This window comes from Panicum virgatum, chromosome 8N (assembly GCF_016808335.1).
Source record: "Panicum virgatum strain AP13 chromosome 8N, P.virgatum_v5, whole genome shotgun sequence".
Classification (NCBI taxonomy): Eukaryota; Viridiplantae; Streptophyta; class Magnoliopsida; order Poales; family Poaceae; genus Panicum; species Panicum virgatum.
This window is the reverse complement of record NC_053152.1, coordinates 41803672-41822333: the sequence shown is the minus strand read 5'-3', so window position 1 is coordinate 41822333 and position 18662 is coordinate 41803672. Positions and strand designations below refer to the sequence as shown.

The 18662-nt window shown below is 42.9% G+C and overlaps 2 protein-coding genes across 2 annotated transcripts; both read right to left on the bottom strand.

The window, feature by feature from the left end:
* Positions 1–8587: 8587 nt before the first annotated feature.
* Positions 8588–9571, bottom strand: LOC120684344 (achilleol B synthase-like). The gene is made up of 3 exons (XM_039966209.1): positions 9498–9571; positions 9324–9407; positions 8588–8963 (listed from the first exon to the last, which is right to left on the bottom strand). The coding sequence occupies exons 1-3, from the start codon at positions 9522–9524 to the stop codon at positions 8829–8831; spliced, it is 246 nt and encodes an 81-aa protein (XP_039822143.1). The 5' UTR covers positions 9525–9571; the 3' UTR covers positions 8588–8828.
* Positions 9572–15827: 6256 nt separating this feature from the next.
* On the bottom strand, positions 15828–16646 carry LOC120685073. Its single transcript, XM_039966915.1, has one exon. It carries the CDS (start codon positions 16644–16646, stop codon positions 15828–15830), a length of 819 nt encoding a protein of 272 aa, XP_039822849.1.
* Positions 16647–18662: the final 2016 nt, after the last annotated feature.

Sequence of the window (18662 nt, the reverse complement as noted above, 5' to 3'; positions counted from 1 at the left end):
AGGGCTTGACAAGGATTAGAATATTTGCAAGAGGCGAGCTGGACGTGTGAGTCGGCAATAGAGCAAAGGTTGCTGCGTTGGCGGTCGGCACCTACCACTTGTCGCTACCCTCGGGCTTAGTTTTGGAATTAAATATTTGTTATTGCATTCCTGCTTTGAGTAAGAACATTATCTCTTCCTCATGTTTGGAGGAAGTTGATGGTTATGAGATTGTAATAAAGAACAAGTGTTGTTCAATTTATTATAAGGATTTACTTTATGGAGTTTGTCCATTGGTGAATGGTTTATATGTTCTTGAGCTTGAGGATAAAGATGTCTGTAATATTAATGCAAAAAGGCTTTGTCCTAATGATTTGAATCCCACTTCTATTTGGCATTGTCGATTGGGTCACATAAATGAGAAGCATGTAGAGCAGCTCCATTAGGATGGTCTACTGAGTCCATTTGATTTTGAATCAATTGGCACATGTGAGTCTTGTCTACTTGGGAAGATGACTAAGACACCCTTCACTGGTCAAAGTGAGAAGGCAAGTGACCTATTGGGACTAGTACATACTGATGTATGTGGACCAATGAGTTCGATTGCAAGGGGTGGTTTTCAGTACTTCATTACTTTTACCGATGACTTCAGTAGGTATGGGTATATTTACTTAATGAGGAACAAGTCTGAATCCTTTGAAAAGTTCAAGGAATTTCAAAATGAAGTATAGAATCAACTTGGCAAGACAATTAAATTCCTATGATCTGATCATGGGGGTGAATATTTAAGCCACGAGTTTGGTGATCATTTGAAACAATGTGGAATTGTTCCACAGCGGACTCCGCTTGGAACACCTCAGTGGAATGGGGTTTCTGAACGGAGAAACCGAACCTTGTTGGACATGGTAAGGTCAATGATGAGCCAAGCTGATCTTCCAATTTCTTTTTGGGGTTATGCTCTCGAAACTGCAGTGTTCACACTGAACCGGGTTCCAACTAAGTCTGTGGAAAAGACACCATATGAGATGTGGACTGGGAAACATCCCGAATTGTCTTTCCTTAAAGTTTGGGGATGTGATGCTTATGTCAAATGTTTGATGTCAGACAAACTCACTCCAAAATCAGACAAGTGTTTCTTTGTGGGGTATCTGAGGGAAACCAAAGGATATTATTTTTGTAGTCAAGCGGAAGGCAAAGTGTTTGTTGCCCGCAATGGTGTCTTCTTAGAGAAAGAGTTTCTCTCAAAAGGAGTTAGTGGGAACAAGGTGCAACTTGAAGAAATTCAGGATGTGCCTGAAACGGTTTCAGCCCCCACTGAACCATCACGGGATGAACAAGGAGTTGCAGAACCCGTTGTTGAAGAACCAACCCCACGAAGGTCTCTAAGGGCACGTCGCGCACCTGAAAAGTTCACGCTCCTAACCGCAGAGCAGCGCGACGTATTATTATTGGATAATGATGAGCCTAAAGACCTATACTGACGTAATAATGGGACCAGAATCTGAGAAATGGTTTGGAGCCATGAAATCCGAAATAGAATCCATGCACGACAATCAAGTTTGGAACTTGGTTGATCCAATTAAAGGTGTTAGACCTGTGGAGTGCAAGTGGATTTTTAAGAAAAAGATAGACATGGATGGAAATGTCACATCCATAAAGCGAGATTGGTGGCGAAAGGGTTTAAACAGATTCAAGGTGTTGATTATGATGAAACATTTTCGCCCGTCGCAATGCTAAAGTCTATTCGGATTCTTCTAGCTATTGCCGCATTTTATGACTATGAGATATGGCAAATGGATGTCAAAATGGCTTTCCTGAATGGAAACCTTAGTGAGGATGTGTATATGATACAACCTGAAGGTTTTGTCGATCCTACAAATGCTAGAAAAATATTCGAACTTCGGAAGTCCATTTATGGACTGAAGCAAGCATCTCGGAGTTGAAATCTTCGTTGTGATGAAGTAGTCAAAGGGTTTGGCTTCATCAAGAATGAAGAAGAGCCTTGTGTTTACAAGAAGGCTAGTGGGAGCGCACTTGTATTTCTGGTTCTATATGTTGATGACATATTGCTGATCGGAAATAATATTCAAATGCTTGAGACTGTTAAATCTTCATTAAGAAAGAGTTTCTCAATGAAAGATTTAGGAGAGGCAGCGCATATTTTGGGCATAAAGATCTATAGGAATAGATCGAAAAGGCTAATTGGATTAAGCCAAAATACATATATTGACACAGTATTGAAAAAATACAATATGTAGGATTCCAAGAAGGGTTTTCTGCCGATGTCACATGGTGTTAGTCTCTGCAAGAGTCAGTGTCCGTCGACACCTGATGAGCAAGCGAAGATGAATGTGATTCCATATGCAACGGCTATTGGATCCATCATGTACGCCATGCTTTGTACACGCCCTGATGTAGCCTATGCTCTAAGTGTTGCAAGTAGATACTAGTCAAACCTAGGAGAGGCTCACTGGGCTGCAGCTAAGAATATCCTTAAATACTTTAGAAGAACTAAGGATAAGTTTCTTGTCTATGGAGGTGAGGAGGAGCTCGTTGTAAATGGTTACACCGATGCTAGCTTCTAAACTGACAAGGACGACTTCAGATCGCAATCTGGATTTGTATTTTGCCTTAATGGTGGAGTGGTGAGCTGGAAAAGTTCCAAGCAAGAGACGATGGGAGATTCTACGACAGAGGCCAAGTACATAGCAGCTTCGGAAGCTGCAAAGGAGGCTGTTTGGATTAGAAAGTTTGTTTCTGAGTTGGGGGTTGTACCTAGTGCGTCCAGTCCAATGGACCTCTATTGTGATAATAGTGGTGCCATTGCACAAGCCAAGGACCCTAGATCACATAAAAAATCCAAGCACATACTGCGGCGTTATTACCTAATTCTAGAGATAATAGATAGAGGTGATGTGAAAATATGCAAGGTGCACACGGATCTAAACATTGCGGATCCCTTGACGAAGCCCCTCTCACAGCAGAAGCATGAGGCACATATGAGTTCCATGGGTATTAGATACTTGCATGATTGACTATAGAGTGAGTGGGAGATTATTGTAATCATGTCTAAGTTTGTGTTTTAATAAAATGTTATTCGTTCCCTGGATGATAATTATTTACATTAATTAACAAGTAGATTGACCCACCTCGAGACACTGCAGAGGTAGTTATCTTAAATGTGCCATCAGATGGTCTCGAGTGATATACCTACTGAATCCTTAGACCTAAGATAGCCATTGTTTCTCACTGTGCGTAATGGTGCACTTTAGAGCTGCCAAACACCACTCCGTAACTGGGTGGCTATAAAAGTAGTCTATGGGTGTATCATGAAACATGGAATGGGATGTGTGCGGATCAAAATGGAATTTGCCCCTCCTAGATGACCAGAGAGATATCTCTGGGCCCTCGATGCGGTTGGATTAAGAAAGTGCATGGCCATGCCAAAGTGATTAAATAGTTAATCACAAAGTGACTAAAAGGTTAGTCATAAATTGTAATCCGCTGCAAGATCGAGTTAAGTGGTCAAGCTATCACAAGGGTGGCACAAGACTCGCCTTGAGCTTGACTGGTATCCTGAGGCAAAGGGATTAGTAAATGCGTTTATCAAAAGGTTTGGCCGATATGATCTTTACGTGTGTGTGGGAGTCAGTACGCCCTGCTAGGTACCTCTACTGATTAGTGATGTAAGAATGGTTCTTGCAACACAGCTACTCACACATAAACCTTACGGGTCACACACTTAACGGGTTGGAACGAAAACTTGCCTATGTGATTGTCTCTAGTGCAAGTAGGAGATTGTTGGGTTGTGCCCTTAAGCCAATCACTCGTGGGCCGGATATGATCCGAGTAGGATTAGAACCCTAATAGACTTCCGGCATGACAACCCATTAGCGGGGTCTATAAATAGAGGGGCGGGGAGGTGGGCGCCATAATCTACACGTGACAAGCCCTAGCCGCTGCCCCCTCTACCTCTCCACGAAACTCTAGCCGCGCGCGCGGTGCTAGCACACCGGCGCACGACGTTCTCGCTCCGTATGTGTGGACTCCGAGGAGGCGCCGCTGCATTGCTGTGGTGTTGATCGGCGGGATTAGGAGGAGGAACCGCGAGCTGCGATCTACTTCCTCTTCATTGACGCGCGCCTACGTTGGACAAGTCTACTCCAACGCATCTTCCGCTGCACTGCGCGTCGAGGGGTAACGCTCCATGATCATCTCTTGCATGAGATCCTTATCGCTAGCGTAGCGTTTCCTAAAATTTATCCCAACTTAAAAGTCCTTTTCGTAGTAGTGCATAGGGTGACAGGGAAGCCTAAGCAGCGAGTCAGTGAGGTAGTGATCCAATTAATAGCGAGCGAGGTAGGAAGCCAGGAGCGAGGTGTGCAACGCAAACTCAAACAATTTGTGCACGGCCAGAATGGTTGCAGCTAAAGTGCATTCAAGGTTTACTTTGTCACAACTGCAATGCATTAGAGGCGAATTGGCTTGTAGTCCAATGGTAGGACGGTCCAGTGGGACGCTACCCACCAGGGTTCAAATCCAGGTGCTCGCACCTTTTCCTGGGATTTTCCTAGGATTTACCGGTGTTACACGTTAAGTGGTAAGCGATGTTCCCGTCGACGACGAGGCGCCAGTGGTGACTTCGAGAATCTTCAGATCTGCCGGTGCTCAGTCCTTCGGAGGTGCTTATAGGGGTAGGATTTGTGTACGTGTATTCATAGGGTGTGAGTGTGTGTGCGTGTTGTGGGCGTCTCCGTTGTACTGTGTGATTCTCAAAAAAAAACTGCAATGCATTAGAGGTTTTTAAATGATAATGCATTACAGGTTTTGACATGTATGTATGTATGTTGAATGTCTTCTTGCTTCTTTTTTTGAGGGAATTTGTTCATTCTTTATTCACCAAACTCTGGATCAACATAATCACGATCCAACATAATCGCTATCCAACAGCGACAATACAAAATTCGGGAGGGGATCAGACCAAATGGCTTGTTGATCCGGGTCCCTTACCAAACCAGAATGAGCCAGTTCATGAGCGATACGATTACAAACACATGGAACCTGGGTAAATTTAAGAGGAACAAAATGCAACGCTAACACCCCCCCGAATCTCCTTGAAGATAACTCCCACTGGTGCGAGATCGAAAGATCCTGATTGGATTGCTGTGATCAGGTTCAGCGAGTCAGTTTCTATAATAACTCGAGATATCCCAACTTATATCGCTGTCTTCAGGGCCATTAGGCAGGCCTCTCCTTCAGCTGATAGTGCATCATGCACTGCCCATAGTCGGCCAGAACCTGCTAGAATGCCATGGCCATCACTATCACGCACCACAAAACTTCAAGCACCTGTCTTATCTTTCTCCCGGAAAGCACCATCGGAATTGATCTTAAGAATATCAGGTGGTGGTGGTTTCCACCCCATTTGGTTTCAGTTCCTTGCACTGATGCCACCCTCAATCCCCCTTTTGCTGCTGGAAAATTTCAGATGAGAAGACCATAGCCCTACTAGCAATTTCCTCAACAGACGGCCTTCTTCCTCCTGCATTGGCCTTGTTTCTTTCCATCCACCAAGCCCACACAGGCGGATCACTAGCTTCTGTTTGTCTCGTTTCAGACAAAGCATAGCCTGAATCACCTCCCTTGCCGAAGCCAATGGAAGCATGTTCAGACGCACTTCCTCAAGGTTCAGTTGTTTCCAACACTTACGAACTTCTGGGAAAGATGTGTTGATAAAGGCAGTAGCACAGGCTATCCCGACCTATGCAATGTCATGCTTTGACTTGACAAAAGGCCTGTGTGATGATATTGGAAGGTTGATCTGTCGATATTGGTGGTCGCAACAAGAAAAAGAAAACAAAATGCATTGGCTGTCATGGGACATGTTGTGTAGCAGAAAGGAAAAAGGAGGTCTGGGCCATAGAGATCTGCATTTGTTTAATCTAGTGATGCTTGCTCGGCAAGGCTGGAGATTACTCACAGCTTCTGAATCTTTATGTGCCCAAGTCCTGAAGGCAAAGTATTACTCAAATGGTGACCCTCTTACAGCCAGGGGCGGATCTAGCACCGGGTCTAGGCGGCCTCCAGCCCCCTAGACCCGAAAAAACAATGGAGCCCCCCTTGAGCCCCTCCTCTAATTTTTAGAAGAAATAATGAGAAAGAAGGGGAGGAAGAAGAAAAGGAAGGAGAGGAAGAAGAAATCAGCCCCTCTTTTAATTATTTCTAGATCCGTCACTGCTTACAGCTAAGGAAAAACCAAGCATCTCTTATTCTTGGAGAAGTATTCTGCGTGGCTTTCAAGCTCTGAAGGAGGGGCTGGTGTCGCGAGTTGGAGATGGATCACAAATCAATATATGGAATGACCCATGGATCCCAAGTGGGAAGGGAAGAAGGCCTATTACGCCGAAGGGGAGGATACTTCTGAATAAAGTTTCAGAGTTATTGATTCGTACACTGGTTGCTGGGATGAGGAACTAGTACGTGGAATTTTCTGGGAGGAGGATGTGATTAATATTCTAGCCATCCCGGTGAAACAAGGCCACGAGGATTCACTGGCCTGGCATTATGATTCGAGAGGACTTTTCTCTGTCAAATCAGCATATCACGTACTAGTGGACAAAAGGGAGCAGGAGAAAGAACGGCAACCGGGAGAATCGAGTTCAACCGGGAGCAAGGTACTGAGAACAAATTCTGGAACTCCTTGTGGAAAGTGGACTGTGTTCCCAAGATCAAACAATTCTTATGGAGATTGGCACAAAATAGCCTACCACTTCGGATGAACATTGCTAGGCGAGGGGAAACCACGTAATCAGTTGGTCAGTGGAGAAACCACGTGCCTACCACGCCACCGTGAAAGAGGAAGTTCCAAAAAAAATCCAACTAAAATTTACACTCGTTCGTTCTATACCATCAAAAATATAGTATTTCGTTGTTTGCTATTAAATTTTGATCTTCCATCCCTTCCATGCCACTTCCGTTTGCTCCGTTCATAGCCTTTGCCTGCCGGCGCTGCCGCTCGCCAGCCGCCTCTGCTCATCTCGCCTTGTCTTGACAGACCTAGGAACCCAAGATAGAGGACCGAGGCGTCGAGGTCGAGCAAACCAAGATCCTTCCTCGCGGCCGTGCCACTCGCTGCTCCGGCGGCCCACGCCCACGCGTGGCCACCGTCTTGCCCCGCTGCGTCACATGTACAGTAAACTATGCTCCTGGGCATTTATATTTTATTTGAGCACCAAGATGGCTCCAAATGAAAAAAATTTGAACTACAAAGTTGTAGATCTCGTCGAGATCTACAATTTATATAAAAAGTTTATCTCCATACGAATACATATAAATTAATTATGATTTTTTGAAGGTGTGCTGTCCAGTGTTCATACCAAAATTTAAATTTTAGATCTGAAATTTGCGTCGATTATTTGAGCTCCAAGATGGTTCCAAATAAAAAAAGTTAGAACTACAAAGTTGTAGATCTCTTCGAGATCTACATTTTTATATAAAGTTTATCTCCATCCAAATTCATATAAATTATTTATGATTTTTTGAAAGTGAGCTGTCTAGGTCTAAAAAATTCCGTCGGGTGAACTGTCGATAGCATCGCTACAGTGCACGGCGGTAAGCTCTTACCGCTAGTTGAACTGGCGACTGGAGGCCAGATCTACAAAAAAAAAACTAAAATATATATTTTGAAAAATCAAAAAAATAAATAATTTAAAAATAAAAATAAAAAATCTCACCTGCACCGTAGCTCGCGCGCCCCCGCCGTGTGCGGCCTGCAGTCTCCGCCGCTGTTGCCCGGGTCACGACCCCCAACATCTCGTCCCCTATGCTGTAGCCTCTACTCCCTCTGTCACTTATTATTTATCGTTTTTCGTGTTACGAATTTAACTCAATTTATAGAAAATACATGCACTATTTATATCTCCAAATAAATTTATTAAAAAAATAAATTAAAAAATCTATCAAATGATATCAATTACGTATCATAAATATTAATATTTTTATATAAAATTAATCAAAATCATTTTTATATAAATCAATAATTATATAATTATTAATATTTAGGGAGGGAGGGAGCAGCTCGCAACGCTCTATACCGCCTATGCACAGCGCGAGCGGTTAGAGCCGCTACCGCCCCCCTCATCAACGTGGCAGCGTCAGGTTAATCTTGTTCGTTGATCTGCGATCCGACGCTGGTAAAGCAGCTCAACAGGGAATGAACAAATTGAAACAAAGCCTGTGTTCGGCTGGTGAGCAGCCCACCAGCTCTACAGTTTTTCTTTCTCACGTTCCTCCGGCTCCAGCCTCCAGCTCCAGTCTGCCGAACAGTGTTTTTCTCTCACAGCACTCCAGCTCCAGCCTCCAGCTCCAGCCTGCCGAACACGGTGAAAGTCTAGGCGGTCACTGGTGCTCTCTTTTTTCTTTGGCAATGTAAAACAAACCATAAAGTTTGCTCCATCTGGTCAGTCAGGGCCACTTTTAAATAAAATTCAGGTGGGGAATCCTCTCCTCCTCCATTGACCCCTAAAAAAAAGACAAATTGAAACAATAACACATAAGGGAATGCTATATTTTCAACGGCATATAAGGGCTTGGTAAAGTATGGATGGCGTTGAGGAAAATTTTTCAAAGTAAAACACATACATACACACCTTACGGCCTCATGTAATTAACAAGACTAGCGCTAACAGCTACTCCATTTTGCGAAGGATACACATATCAAGGACTGTATTTTCTTTGGATCATACATCATAATCATAGTGTGCCTGTGGGCATTTTTCTTGAAAGAGTTGCAAATCTTGCATGTACATTTAATTACCCCCTTCCTGCAGTGGATTCGAGCAGGAGAAAAATTAATCATGCCCATTGTTTCTCTTCTTTTCTGCAAGAAGTCGACTCCGAAACTCTCCAAGAGCCCAAATGGGAAACAAGTTGCGGTAGTTGCCATAGTTGAAGTAAAAGGAGCAATTGAAGCTTCCAACGTGTTCCTGCATTATTTGAGGTCAAACACAGCTAAGTAACTAAACCATATATCTTGAGGCATGGCAGAAGCAATGGTTCAACTGTAGAATCTACAGGGCACTAGCACAAACTCATATGGAAGGGCGATAAGTGATGCACACTACTACTGCACAGATGATGACTCGACTTATGCATATGTGATTATACAGAAAAAAGGAATATTTACAATATATGTGCCTTTTCTGACCATTTATAGTAGGGACGAAACAGTAAGATTTTTCATTACATATATTCTGACTATTATTAGTGATAAACCTACTGTTGGTAGAAAGATAAACTTTTTTTTGTGAAAAAATAAGGTGAAATTCCCAACTCATAAGACTTACTTGCTGGGGAAACTCGCCTGACTCTAGCTGCATATTGATCAATTCTTTTGCAGCACGATACAGGGGTTCTGGATCCCGTTCAACCTGCTTTGCCCACAGTATGAAATTAAAAAAAATCGACATCAGAATAGTTCCATTTATAATGTATTGCAATGTCCAATGTGCGATGTATACCTGCCCAGCATAAATCAAAGAGAGCATTGCCCATGCAGTGTTCACTGCATGAGGACGTCCAGTCCCTGCATAAACCTGGCAAATGTTTGTTATGAAACCATCACAAAATGATACAATTTATTAAAGTTCAACTAATAAATGTACTAGAGACACGGAAACAGATCAGATGCTCAGATTTGAAACTTGCTCAGGGATCAAATCTTAAATTTTGCTTGTCAGGCAAACACCTAACTACCAAACATGGCACAGAAAATCCTCAAACAAGCTCAGGGTCAGATAAGAGATCAAGAATTACCGCGTTTGCACTAGAAGGATAAGTCTCTCCCCATCCCCCTGTGCTTAACTGCTTTGACAACAGAAAGCTGCATGCTTTCCTGATGGAAGAACTGTTTTCGTAAGTTCTTCCAGCAGAAACTAACCCTTTTACCGCAAATAATGTCCCGTTAGTAAAACACACACCCCAACTGCCAAACCTGTTAGATAATGATGAACCAAGTTATTGCTACATATATACATGATATGTTTGAATAATTTAGGCATAACACATTAAACAAGATTTTGATATGACCATGCGCCATCCTTTCGCTGTTTGTTCTCAATAAACTTGGATCCTCCTTTAATGCATTTTTCTATCTCTTCATCGCGGTATCCTGGGTACAGCTCCCTGAACATGGCCAGAGTTTGTAGTGCCGATGATGTGCATTCAACAGATCTATCAATTGGTTGGTACAATGAATTACCTCCCATGTGACTGAAAAATAAAGAAACTAATGGTGTTCATGATTTTTTCTCTTACGGATGATCAACAACAATGTTCAGAAAAGTCTCAGAAGGGTTCAGAACCTATTGCGAACAAAGTGCAGGTTAGTGTGTAGTCGAGCATGACATGTAAAAGAATAAAAACACTGAACAACTCTGAATAAATGTAGAGAACATGAATACCAATGCAGACTTACATTTTTGCAGTTGTGGATTTAAAAACAATATGCCTTACGTGAACTAATTTTCGTACCGATTTTCGTATTCTTGCCGTCATTATCTTATACAGCGTGTATCAGTTGTATCGACTGGTTTCTACAGTTTTGGTAGAAGTTTCGAGCTAGTTTTCTTTGGAGGAATAGATAATTCCTTTTAATACTACGTGTCATTCAGCTACAGTATTGCTACTTGTTATTTGCAGGGTCAGTTCTCCATGCATGATCTAAAAGGATACCTGCAATATACTTATTTTCAAGACAAACAATGATTCTTATTAAAATTTGACAATAAAGTAAAAGTTCATACTGCATACAATCTTCTTTTTCTTGGGGCTCCCACAAACTCCAGGAGCTAACCAAGAGCATCCAGGTCAACATGACCATCTAGGTGCCATCAAACACCAAGAGTAACAAGTTCCAAAACCTTCATTTGACCTTCACTAAGTTGGCCCTAAGATCAAGTTTGATTATCATGTGAGGGTCCAAGCCACTCGTAACTGTGAGAACAGTTGATATATCAGTTTTCACTCTGCAGAGGTTGTACACTTTACCCACAATTTGTGTCTACCTTGATGTCCGAGGTAGCTAGCCTATTAAACACTTCCGAGGTGAGTGGTAGGGATCCACTATGAAGCCTTTACAGAGAAATATGAAGATCACTATGAAGCCTTTACAAAGATATAACTAATGGTCCGCTAGAGTTTCAATAGTGAGGTGGGTCATAGCCTATCTAAATGATCAGCACCTTAGCAATGGCTGCTACCCCAAGAGGACCGGACTATACCCCAACACTGACCCCCTCATTGTCCTTTCGGTAAGACCATCAATCAACTACACGTCTAATTATTTGGCTAAGGTCAGAGCCATGTGACAATTGTGGTTGTACTGCTTTTTTGGGTGGTTCTCAATGTTCCGATTAAACATATGATCTTGTAATTATCCATATATTAATAACAAATAAAGTGATGATTAATACTCTCAAAAGTTTGTGACAATACCGTCCCAAGACAATATGCAGCTAAGCACTTCTACCCAACAAATAAACTAAACCCGGTGTTCAAGAATTTTGGGTAAAAGATCTCCGGATACCCTCAAGGAAGAAAGAAGTCAGACTCGTACTAGGATTCCTCCGTAATCTTACTAGGACTCTACTTTGTAATTCTTCTTATACTCCTACCTTCTAACTGACTAGTATCCCACCCTAGAGTATATAAAGGATAGATCAGCAAGCTCAATAGAGCAGCCAATAGGCAATACAACACCCCAGCGCAGGGCGCAATATACAAAATCTAAAACAGAACGTAGGGTATTACGCTACTTTGGCAGTCCGAACCTGTCTAAATCTGTGTCTTATGTCATCGCGTTTATCTTCAAATTCTAGATCCGGCGATCCCTCACCAAACAATCTTCTATCTTAAGGTATCCCTAGGTAGGCTGGCGGTAAAAACACTGAAAGGGGTCTGGGAGGTTCCCTACCTAGGAGGAGCTCGGGCGGCTGCAAGACGACAAGGAGGAGCAGCGAGGTGGCAGATCAATGGTGAGGGTGAGCTCGAGGTGACGGCATTAATTAAGTTCATTATGTTGTGGAGAATGTGTTGGCATGAAAATAATGGATAACGCAACTAGTTATCGGTTGGCATTGCAGACACAGATGGTCCATGTGGTTGCCATTAGAAGCGCGCGAAAATCAATGGATCACTTATCACAAGAAAAAATCAGACTTGTCAACTTCACATGACAACCAATGAGATAGAAGAGCCTTGTATCACAATCAATCTCAAGGATAAAACATGCAAGCCGACATATTATTAGGATGACCCATACTATAGAAATAGTCTTCAATCTCTGATATTTGTTTCTGTCGATGTTGGTCCTAGACTAATATAGGCATTAGTCGTAGGTCGAACGGCTAGGGGGCGAGAGGGATCTTTAGACCCAGTTTGTATCACCAACCAGACTAAGAGTCTATACTTTTAACCCCGGTTTGTGCAATCAACAGGGACTAAAGGACCTTTTAGTTTTGGTTGGTGCTATCACTAGGGACTAAAGGATCCTCCTCCATAGGGTAGTTCAAGAGGAAAGCATCCTATCTAGGGTCACATGTATTGTATAGATGGGGTGGTAAAAGTCACTCACGAAACTAGAGGTCTTGAATGCAAAGTTTGGGTTGCTTGTGACCATGGTTTTTATGGCAGAAAGGCGAGGTGCGGCGACCCACCCCCTTCCGGACGCCTAGGCGAATAAGGCACGCGGTGAGGCGACGCCATACACATACCCTCATCTGGAATGAGGTAGCACAAACATTCACATACATACCTTTTCGCTTCCTGTTCTGGAGCACATGTACCATTGATCCTCCTCTTTCCAGCAGCCCTTGTTGGCTTGTTCCATGTAGCATGCATCCCCTTAAGGTTTCAACATGGATGAATGTAATTGTGTAAGACAAATACTTTGTAATCAATAATCAAATGAATAAAGGATGATGCATTCAAATGAAATACCTTTGTATGAACTGAACTTTCTTTTCTTTTCCCAGGCAACAAGCTGCAAGTACAAAAAGAAATTCAGCAACACTAGGAATCATGGACACAACCCAACAATAATAACAGATGTAAATTGGGTAACTTGGGATCGAGTAACAGCACACAGGTAGCAAAACATCATTAAATCAGTCCACAAGCCTAGACCCTTAGAGTCATAGATACTAGTGGCATAAATAATAGCAGTCCACAGCCACATTACAAATGTTCCACAAACATGAACTAGAGTCTTAGTGGCATAACTACGAGTAGTCAACAGCCACAAACAAAAGTAGCTTTAGTGCAGATCTGAAATCTGCTAGCAGCCTACTCTCAAGCCTCAGCAGTCAATATCCATCATCAAACTCATCCGGGATGTTTGTAGCCTCCATGTTTTCTGCATCGCCACTAGAGCCATTGGGAGCATCATCACAGTCGCTCACATAAGCATCATCATGTGGATCTTCTTCTTCATTAGCTGAGCTTGAGTCTTCTTCAACTAGCCTTGGATGCCCACTTCTTGCACGCTTGTTGTTGGCTCTCCTTGGTAAATTGTGGCCTCGCAATGAGCTTGATGCACCTACAGCTTCAGCAACAAGTTCCCATGTAAGACCATATTCATTCTCACCAAGGTCACACCCACGAGCACCTTGAGGTTGAACATAACAGGAGTCAGCCCACTCATTGTCCCAATCAAACTCCTCAATGACTAAAGGGTCAAAACTTTTCCCTTTTTTCTCACGCCTTATTTGAAACCTAGTCTTCATCTTCCGATTATAGGGAACAAAGACTAGCATTCAATCTCTTCTGCAACAACCTATTTCTTTTCTTTGTATGGATCTACAAAAGAACAATGGGAAGACAACAAACAAATAGTAATTAATTGGCTAAAATTATGAACTCAAATTGAGCAAGAAAATTAGTATCACAAACTCAAATGTACTCTAGTTTCTCTCAAAGCCAGATGATGCTGCACAAAGACTAACAATTCTTCTAGCAAACCTTTGAATCTTAATAGCACGACCACCATAAGAGCGCCACCAATCAACTATATTGTCAAATTAAAACAAATATTAGCAATTGGGAATAAAAATAAATTTGCTAGAATTTTTTGGATATGAAATTGCATACAACACTTACGAGGGATGTTTGTCTCAAGGTTTTGCTTGGCCAATTTGTTTGAGAATGCCTCTCCTCTAAGGGCTTCATAGTCCAAGGATTGTGCATCAATCTTGCTTCTAGTTTCTTCATCCTCCACCATTCTTCCAAGCACATCAAGAAAATAACCTCTTAGCTGCCCAACAGCGGCATCCTCATGATCTCGTATGAGAGGATGTAACTTTGTAGTGAAAATGGCCTCTCATGCCATATTTCAATATAATATTTTGGTGATTGACATAGACAACACAACACTTGGACTAATATGATTGTTAAGATGACCATTCTCAGACTTTTAGGTTCAAGTGATGACAAAGAGAAGATAGGCGTAGCAAGGCCCGAAGGGCCGCCCCTACGGTGGTTCGAAGATTCGAAGATTGAAGAGACCGTGAAGAAACCAAGTCAAAACAATCAAGACAGAGATATTTTAGTATCACCGGTTGAACCGACGCTAAGAAAATTACATACGTCGGTGCATTGACTTGGAGCACGTCTGGGAGTTTAGGTAACACCGGTTGAACCGACGCCAGGAAAGTTGAATACGTCGGTGCAATGAACTCAGCAGCTGAGGCAAAATCTATACACCGGATGAACCGATGCTAGATATTGGTGAACGCCGGTGCAGTTGTCCAGAGAGTTAGTTTTTCAGCAACTACACTCACCAGTTAAACCGACGCTGCATCGGTTGATTACGTCGGTCGATTGAGGTAGCCGTTGAAGTATAACGGCTAGTTGGAAAATGCACTCACCGGTTAATCCGGTGATGACAAAAATGGGAGCATCGGTTTAACCGGTGATAGCGCTTTTTGTCAGTCTTTTTCCAACGGCTAGTTTGGGGTGTGTGGGCTATATATATGCCACCCCACGGCTCATTTGAGGGTGCTGGAGACCAAGGAAGTATACAAGAGCCAAAGATCATCTCCAACCACCTTAGAGCTTCATTGTACATCATATAGGGTTAAGCACACTTGTGAGAGTGCTTAGTGCTTGTAATAGGGATTAGTTCTTGCGAGAGCTCCCTTGAGAGAAGTCTTGCTGCGGCAAGCAATCCTTGTGATCCGTCGTGTGACCCTCCAACTTGGTGTGGAGTGGCAACGACACTTTGTGCGGGGGAAGAGGAGACCCCCACCTTGGTGGAGAAGCTCCGTAGTGGATTTCGGCTGGGTGACCGAGAGAGACGATGGCGGTGCACGAGACTCGGTGTCTTGTGGGCACTTGCCTTTGCTTGCCGGCATCGCCTTGGTGGCGTAGTGCAAGACGGTGATCGGAAGAGCCTCGGTGTCCTGTGGACGTAGGCGTTTGTGCCGAACCACGTTACATGACCGTGTCTACTCGGGAGTTTGCATCCCTCTTGCACTTACCTCTTTACTTACCATATTACATTTCCGCATTTACTTTATCTTGCGTGCCTTTACTTTCCTAGTTAGTTTGTTTATGATTGGTTATAGGTTGCAAGTATTTTGGGGTAAGTAGAGAGTAGCAAAGATAAACCTTAGTCATTACTAGCATGTATAGGACGTGTTAGGTTTATCTTATGCAAGTAGTTTGAGCCCTAGGTTAAAAAGCGATTAGCGACCCTATTCGCCCCCTCCCCCTCTAGGGTCGGACACCTCGGTGATCCTTACAAACTTTCCTGGATTCAAATACAATGCAGCCCCATACAAAGGATGGTCGATCTATTTCATCCAACATTTCTCAATGATTTCCATGATTTTCTTGAGCAAAACTTTCTTATTGTCAACAATGAAGCTCAGCTTGATCTTCTCTTTTGCATGATTCATTAGTGTTGTCACATCCGGCATTACAGGCTTCTCATCACCATCAACCACCCTAAGAACAATACGGAGTGGGGCTGAAGCTCTAAAGCAATCTTCAACTGCATTCCAGAACTCCACCGAGAGCACAGTGTCATGCACTTCCGCATCGGCTGCAGTTTTTGCCAATTTGTTCCCAATCCATTCTTCACTCAGAACTAAAGCCTTCAAAGAATCCTTGTGCTTGTGTAAACTCTTCAGAGTGAGGAAAGAAGTGGCAAAACGAGTTGCTACAGGTCTCACAAGATCAGCCCCACCTATCTTCTCTCTCATTAAACTAAGAATTCTCCCATGCCTATAGATGAAAGTTGTGACACGTCTTGCTCGTCCAATGATCTTCTGAAATGGATGCAATTTGCCCATGTCTTCCAGCATAAGGTCCAAGCAATGCACAGCACATGAGCTCCAAAAAAGTGTAGGAATCCTATCCATTAGAATCCTACCAGCTGCCTTGTAGTTAGCACCATTATCGATGATAACTTGAACCACAATGTCTTTCCCAATCTCCTCAATATTCTTCTCTAGCAAATCAAGCATAAATGCATATTGAACCTCAACTGATGCATCAACAGACTCCAAGAAGTAAGTCCCCTCTGGGCTGTTCACAAGAAAGTTGATCAAATGTCGGCCCCTCCTATCAGCCATCCATCTGACATAAGCATGCAGCCATAATGCTTCCATGCTTGCTCATGTTCCTTCCTCGCATCACTGGTCAATTACACAAATTCCTTAAGTAATGGTTCCCCAAGCTGATAAGGAGAAGGAGGCACATAACCTGAATCGAACTGCGCGGTTGCCTCACTGCAATCTGAAATTGTCTTGCTGCTGCTAATGCTGCATTAAAAGGTACACCACACTCATAGAACCACAAAGCCCCCTGCATATCCACATAGAGATTCTCCTCTGGGGTCTTCATCTTGGCTAGAATTGTTGGTTGAGAACAGCCTTTACGCCTTTCATCAACTCATAGAACCACAAAGCCCCCTGCATATCCACATAGAGCTTCTCCTCTAGAGTCTTCATCTTGGCTGGAATTGTTGGTTCAGAACAGCCTTTACGCCTTTCATCAACCATTTCTTCAGGTGATTTTCGAAGCATCTCAATAATTGACTTGTTCCCCTTTGGTGTTGCCTTGGTCTTGCTTACTGTTGGAGCCTTAGATAAATAGGCTGCACACCTTTGTTTGAATGCAGTCCCTAAACTTGGCTGCACCTTGGAGGCTTGAGATTCTTCAGGTGCACCCACTTGAACTTGAACAGATTCAGCTGGACGTGCTTCCACCACCACCACATCTTCATGCTCTTGCTGCTCATCATCTTCTAGGAACAGTGGCCTTCTCCTCTTGTGTCCATCCAAGTAATCTCTCATCTCTTTTCTAATTGCAGTAGTGGTCTTTGCACACATTTTGACATCTCCATAGCCACATGCTAGATGCTGCTTCAAACTTTTTATCCCTCCACAAACTATGATGTCACAAAGGGTGCATGTCACCTGAACTCGATTTTCAAGGTTTGCCCAATAACCATACTTCCAGCCTGGATCATTAGACCTAGTCTTTCTTGCTTGATCAGTCTTTGGATCATAGTTTTCATTGTTGACAGAAGGTGGACTAGCCATTTTTCCTGTTGGCTGGTACTGCATGCAAAGAAAAGTAAAGTAACAACTAAATTCTAATTACACAGGTCACTATAGGCACTACCAAGTAGTAAAAAATGATTAGCACTTTAGCAAACAGCCAGTACATGTAATCAATAGTAAAAAAATGGCAAGAGGTCACTACTCACTAGGAATTTAGGCATCATACTGATCGCAATCATGGCACCAGCAGCACAGTGCATAGAATAATCTAGTAAAAGCAACATAGCATGGCATAATCAATAGTCTAAACACATGCATAGAGCACAAAAAAGGAGATCAATAAACTATTTGAAAGGTACATCTCGGGCATCGGGAAAATAATAACTCAATCACATGGAAGCACAGATCTGCACTGTGTAGGTGGATGAAGCAAAGGAAGAAGAGGGTGCAGGATCAAAAACACCGACTAGAGGGGGGGTAAATAGGCGGTTTAAAACTAAAATCACAAACACTAAGGAAATCTAATTAGTAACACAAGAGAACCCTATGTCTTGCTACAACTATCTCTAGTTTGGGTTTGCAACCTAGGATGACAAGATACAATTCAAGCTCTAGTAAAATAAAGTGCTCAAAGTAAATGCTAGAATTAAAGAGAAATAACCGAGCTTGACACAAGAAATTTATCCCGTGATGTCGATGACTTGACGGTCACCCCTAATCCTCGTTGAGGTGGATTCAAAGAGTCAACTGCTCCTCTATCAAGAAATCTCTTGATCTTGAGCCGGCTCGAATCAATGAACCGCTCCAAACGTTGATTCCACTAGAGTTGCTCTTCACCACTCCGGTGAGGTGAGCACAAGACCTCTCACAACCAATTTCGGGGCTTCTCAACAATCTTCTTAGAGAGCTCCACGAAATCAACTCCTCCAAGCCGTCTAGGGAGCGGCAACTCCCAAGAGTAAAAAGTCGATGACGCTTGCTTGAAGTTTCCCTAGTGCCACAAAGCTCAAACTCTTGATGCAATGCACCAGGAAGCTCTCATACTCACAAGAATGCAATCCCTAAGCAAAGAGTGTGTGAGAGAGGGGAAGACCAGCTCAAATGTGTCAAGTGTGCTTT